Source organism: Pygoscelis adeliae, unplaced genomic scaffold (genome assembly GCF_000699105.1).
Source record: "Pygoscelis adeliae isolate BGI_AS28 unplaced genomic scaffold, ASM69910v1 Scaffold36, whole genome shotgun sequence".
NCBI lineage: Eukaryota > Metazoa > Chordata > Aves > Sphenisciformes > Spheniscidae > Pygoscelis > Pygoscelis adeliae.
Genome location: NW_008824934.1, coordinates 5,193,655 through 5,198,749, shown reverse-complemented (window position 1 = coordinate 5,198,749; position 5,095 = coordinate 5,193,655). Strand labels below are relative to the sequence as shown.

The 5,095-nt window shown below is 59.0% G+C and overlaps 1 protein-coding gene across 1 annotated transcript in view; it reads left to right on the top strand.

Annotated features, from left to right (window-relative positions):
* The window catches only part of VWA5B1 (von Willebrand factor A domain containing 5B1), a 21,435-nt gene extending 17,247 nt beyond the window's left edge, over window positions 1–4,188 (top strand). The window contains exons 15-21 of the mRNA XM_009325306.1: window positions 7–194; window positions 378–695; window positions 1,274–1,411; window positions 2,322–2,396; window positions 2,786–2,855; window positions 3,080–3,203; window positions 3,427–4,188. Of these exons, the coding sequence (XP_009323581.1) occupies window positions 7–194; window positions 378–695; window positions 1,274–1,411; window positions 2,322–2,396; window positions 2,786–2,855; window positions 3,080–3,203; window positions 3,427–4,188 (1,675 nt within the window). The remainder of the gene's footprint in view (window positions 1–6; window positions 195–377; window positions 696–1,273; window positions 1,412–2,321; window positions 2,397–2,785; window positions 2,856–3,079; window positions 3,204–3,426) is intronic.
* The last annotated feature ends 907 nt before the right edge of the window (window positions 4,189–5,095 follow it).

Sequence of the window (5,095 nt, the reverse complement as noted above, 5' to 3'; positions counted from 1 at the left end):
GCGGAGGGTCCGCGGCACGGGCCCCCGGCGGCCCTCCCTGCTCCACTGGAGCCGCGTGTCCTTCTGCCACGACGCCGACTGCCCGCCAGTGCCGGACGGGCTGCAGCAGGTGGCTCCGGGAAGGGGCTTGGGACCGCTCGATGCCAGCGCGAGCCTCAGGTCTTCGTCGGACAGCCGGAGCCCCGGGGATCTGGGTAACTGGGGAGAGAGGGAGGCATGGCCAGCCTCACCTGTCCGTGCCGGGGTTTCGGTGGCGTTGCATCGCGTTCTGTGTCACCGTGTGAAAATTAGGAAGTATTAATGATGGTTTCTTGGTGGCAGTGGGGAATTCAGCTCCCACAGATGTGATTAATTATCCGCCTCTCCCCTCTCTGCAGAGTCTGCCCAGCACCCTTCCTTCACGTTTGAAACGGAGACCTCCTCCGACTGGGAGCCCCAGGACTTCGACTTCAGCGCTGCCCGCTGCTCCCCGCACTCCCCCAGGACCCTCTGCAAGGCGGTGGTGAAGGGGCTAAGGAGCAACGAGCCCGTGCAGTGGGAAGTCGCCTTTGATATCCGCCCTCTCTTCCGAGAGCGGGAGAGCCGGGCGGACGGCGACGCAGACCTGTGGAGCGAGACCTTCCACCACCTGGCAGCCAAGTCGGTCATCCGGGACTTTGAGCAGCTTGCCGAGAAGGAGTGTGAAATCGAGCACGGTAACGCGCAGCTCCCGACCAGCCTGCAAGCTGGCGGTGGGCACACCCTGCCCTGCCTCGGGGTGGGCTTTCCAGCAGCTTCAGCAGCCTCTGGGCCTGCAAGGGCAGGCAGTGGTGAAATATTAGGGAATGTCTCACGTAGTTCCTAAATGACAGCCCCCTCCAGCTGCCTTGCACTTTTCTCCTGCTTCTGCAGCCTCGCTGCACATCAATGTGCTCGAGCTCGTGCTCCTTCATGCTCTGCTTCACACGTTGGGTGACAGTGATTATTTTTAAGGCGTTAGTCACTTGGAGCTGGGAGGTGGCATCAAACTCAGAGGGTCCGACAGCAACCACACATCCATCGCTGCTCTGGGCTGCACGTGTCCCTGGGTCTTGTCAAACTTCTCCTCCACGAAGTGCATCTGTGCATGTAAAATAAGAGCAGAAGCAGCACAGTAGGCAGAGTTTAGAGGGGTACAGTCCCTGCTGGGCATGGAGCCCAAGCATGGAGATGCGTCTGGGATCTGGGTCCGAGGGGTGGTGGATGGAGCCCGTGGAGCACGTGGACTCTAAGCCTGATGTCTCTCACGTGGCAGGGTCCGGGCGGCGGTACCAGGTCAACGCTGTCCACACCAGCAAGGCCTGCAACGTCATCAGCAAGTACACGGCGTTCATGCCGGTGGACCTGAGCACCAACGCCTACCTGCCCGCTGTCGTCGAGTACACCCGCACGGGTAACATGGGGCCGGCGGAGGGGTGAAACGTTGTCCTGGGAGGGAGGGTGTTACCTGAGAAACCTCGCTCAGAGCAAAGCCTATGAAGCCACAGCTCAATTCAGCACCAGACCTACATACCCAAGGCCATGGCTGAGCCTAACGGCGTGCCTGCTGCTCTTGGTGGCAAGAACCTCTTCCCCACGGCCAGGCAAAAGGTCTACTCTTAGGTCTGGATGCCCAGAGATGACCAAGCTCATCAGTCTGTGGGTTTTGTTGCCATCGTGCGTGTGCCAGTCCCTCTCTAACGCTGGCAATTCCCTTCTCGTGCCAAGGGGCAGCATCCAAGCAAGGCAGCCAGAGGAGCCTGAGCTCGGGAAACAAAAGGCATCGCGGCTTTTCCCCTGGACGTCCCCAGTCAGCCTGCGGCCAGAACGGAGACGATGGATTTTACGGCATGAGTAAGATTCCCTGGGGTTGTATCTCCTTCCTGGTGTCACGGGTCTCGGTGGTTTAGTCTATGAACGGACATCTTCTCTGGTCTTTTTTTCTTCTGGCTGGAGTCCATCTCCTTAACTGGGGAAGAAGCTGCAATTTCCCCTGAAACTCCCAAATCGCAGGCAGTGGCTGCTGACAATGTTTGGAAGTTAATTGGCAGCCGTAACGCAGATAACATGAGGGACGAAACCGGGTGTAATTAGAGGCAAGGGGATGTGAGACGCTTGTCACCAAATCCTGCGCTAATGAAGACAAGTTGGATTGGACCTTGTCTGGCATTGTCAGATCTGCAGCTGAATTAAAATCGCCCCTGATCAGGCTCATTAACCTGATAACGCCGCAGAGAGGGAGGGTGGCCGTGCCGCAGCCTGGCGCGGTGGCATGACGGCGATTTTGGCTGGGTGGCGTTGCTGATGTGGTTCCTCCGTTGCAGATGCAGAGGAGAGCAGCCTGTCGCCCTGCAGCACCCCTTCCTCCTCTGGCTGGGAGCGCTGCGGTCTCCCCGAAGGTAGGGGAAAGAGCTGACGGTACTTGCCAGGGTGCAGGTACATCGAGTCCATGATTTGGGCTCTTCACCAAATACTTCTGCTGAGTTTTCGGGGGTTTTATAAAAACTTATGACCTAAAATTAGGCCTGTGAGCACAAGACCTGACTCCTTCCAGGGTGCAAAGGACAGAGCTTGATGGGGCCTTTGGTATAGATTTCCCCCAGGTTCATTTTTGAAAGGTGTGGGAATTTCATTATCCACGTAGGAAAAATGAGACAAGGGGAGAGGAGGGATTTTGCCAAAGACTCAGCAGCGGAACAAGCCACCCCATGTCCCAGCGTGTAGACTCTGCTCCCTTTAGCTCTCCTGAAGCACCTCGTTTTACCCTCAGCTTTGTGTTTCTTCCCAGGGCCGTTACAGAGCCTGTCTGCTTCCTCTGCACAAGCCCAAAAATCCATCGAGAGCCTCTTTGCTGCTAGGTACGGGCCAGCTCGACCTTCCTCTGACCTTAGCAGATGTCTTGCACCTCCGTGGGTCCGATGCAAACACAAGCGAGGGGGAGAGGAGGGACACCCCAGGGTTAGCGGTCGGAGCCGGGACCGAGCGTGGTGCCAGTGTCTGGGGATGAGGGATGGTTTTTGGAGGGGAGGGTGGGCGTCAGGAGGGGCACAGAGGTTATGGCCTCCCTTCCGTCCTCCTGCAGGCTGACCCTCAATAAAACCAGGCTGCTGACTCGAGCCGCCAAAGGGTTCATGAGTAAATCTCCAAGCAGAGTGAGCGAAGCCAGCTCCGAGGGCGACAATGAGAACATAGACTACCTTCCGCTGGTGAGCAGCTCGTTCCCGGGTCTTGCTGGTGTTGCATGGTCACTGCAGGGGAGCAGAGGGCAGGAGGGTCCCCCCGGATCCTGCCTCTTGCTGTCTCTGATGGCCACGTCCGATGGTCTGCTCAGAGATGGAGGGCTGCTCCCTCCATGCATGCCTTTTTCCTGAACTTCCCAGAAGTGGTTGGTATCTCAGAGCTTCTTTATGTGCCCACTGTCCCTTGCAGGCATCTCTGCAGCTGGCCTGCGGTGCCTTTCTCATGAACTCGGCCTTCTGCGACGCTGTCAACATCCCCATGGAGAAGCTGAAGCGGACATCTCCCTTTGCCTGCCACCGCCTTGCCCTCAGCCCCTCCAGCTCCCACAACACCAAGAAGACCAGCCCCTCCGGGGAGCACAAAAGCCTCTGCTCCGGCCAGCAGCTCCTGGTTCCCAATGGCCACAGGAAGAGTCCCACCACCAGAGACGTCGCTCTGGGTGCGGTGCCAGAGGGACCCGGCAGCCACGTGGAAGACGCTGTCCGCCTTCGCCACTTCTCCGGCAGCGCAGTGGAAAGCATCTCCAAAGCCCTGAAAGCTGAGAAGGAACTCTCTCCGCCGGCCATCACCATCCGCCGCTTCTCCTCCCCGGAGAGCACGCCAGCCTCGGCCGAGTGGCAAGCCGACAGCGGCCAGGGCTCGGAGACGGACGATTCCGAGGTCCAGGCATTGCTCTTTGACATCGAGCTGCAGCAGCAGACGGAGCCAGAGGGGATGCTGTGGGCCACGGCGGTGGCCCTGGCCTGGCTGGAGCACAGCTCGGCTTCCTACTTCATCGAGTGGGAGCTGGTGGCTGCCAAGGCCAGCCTCTGGCTGAGCAAACAGGACTTCCCGGAGGGATACAGCCTGGCCACGGTGAAAGCCGCAGCCCAGCAGCTCTTTGTCTTGCTCCGGCACTGGGATGAAAACCTGGAGTTCAACCTGCTGTGCTACAACCCAAGCAGCGTGTAAACAGGACGAGGAGAGAGGCTTGGGCAGCTTACAGAGGGGCAAGAGCAGGGACCCATCCTCAAGGAAACACCTCCAAGGAGCTCAATTCCTCTACTGCGGGGACAGTGCGTGTTTATTAGAGCAAGCCCTGCAAACGGAAGCAGCCCGGGCAAAATCCTGTGCTCAGCCATTGGTATTTTGCCCCGGGAGGGTACCTACCGGCTGCCCGCAGTACGATGCTACTTATTATTAACTGGAGCAGCACCTCCAGCTACAGCAGTTCCCTCTGATCCTGGTTTCTTCTGGTTCCCGGCCCTGTTCCCAGAGCAGGTCTCCCTGATGCCGGCTCGGCTTGCCCCGTCCTCGCTTGGCTGCCTCTTCCCAGCCCCAAATCTCTGCCAAGCCCCCACTGCCATCCCCTGGCCCCGAGTCGCTGCTCTCCCGAGGCTCCTGCCTGGCTTCTGCCATCTCAGATGTCTTTTGGTGAAGGTGAACGTCTGACAACATGCTCGTCTCATGGACCAAAGGAAATCCAGGCTGGGATTGACTGTCTGAAGAGCAACCCCGCTGTCATGGCCGGGAGGATGCTGCCTTGCCTCGACCCAGCGACGCGCTGACAAGCCAGGCCAGTCGGAGGCTGGGACCAAACCCCATCACATCCAGACAGTGCTGGGTTCCCTCAGCCCCTCTGCGATCCCCGAGTTGGTCTGCGAGACCCCTTGCAGCCAACGGCGTGCCTTCGGAGCTTCGCGGGCAGAGCAAGAGTGCCTGGGACTGAAGGAAGGGACAGGCTAAGGAAACCTGCCCCTCGCACTTGACACCAAATAGAGATCCCCTGCATTAAAATAATGGAGGAATTTCATTCCCTGCCGAAACACTGCATCCTTCCTTCTCCGCACGAGCCTCCCGTGCGCTGATCTGTTGGCTC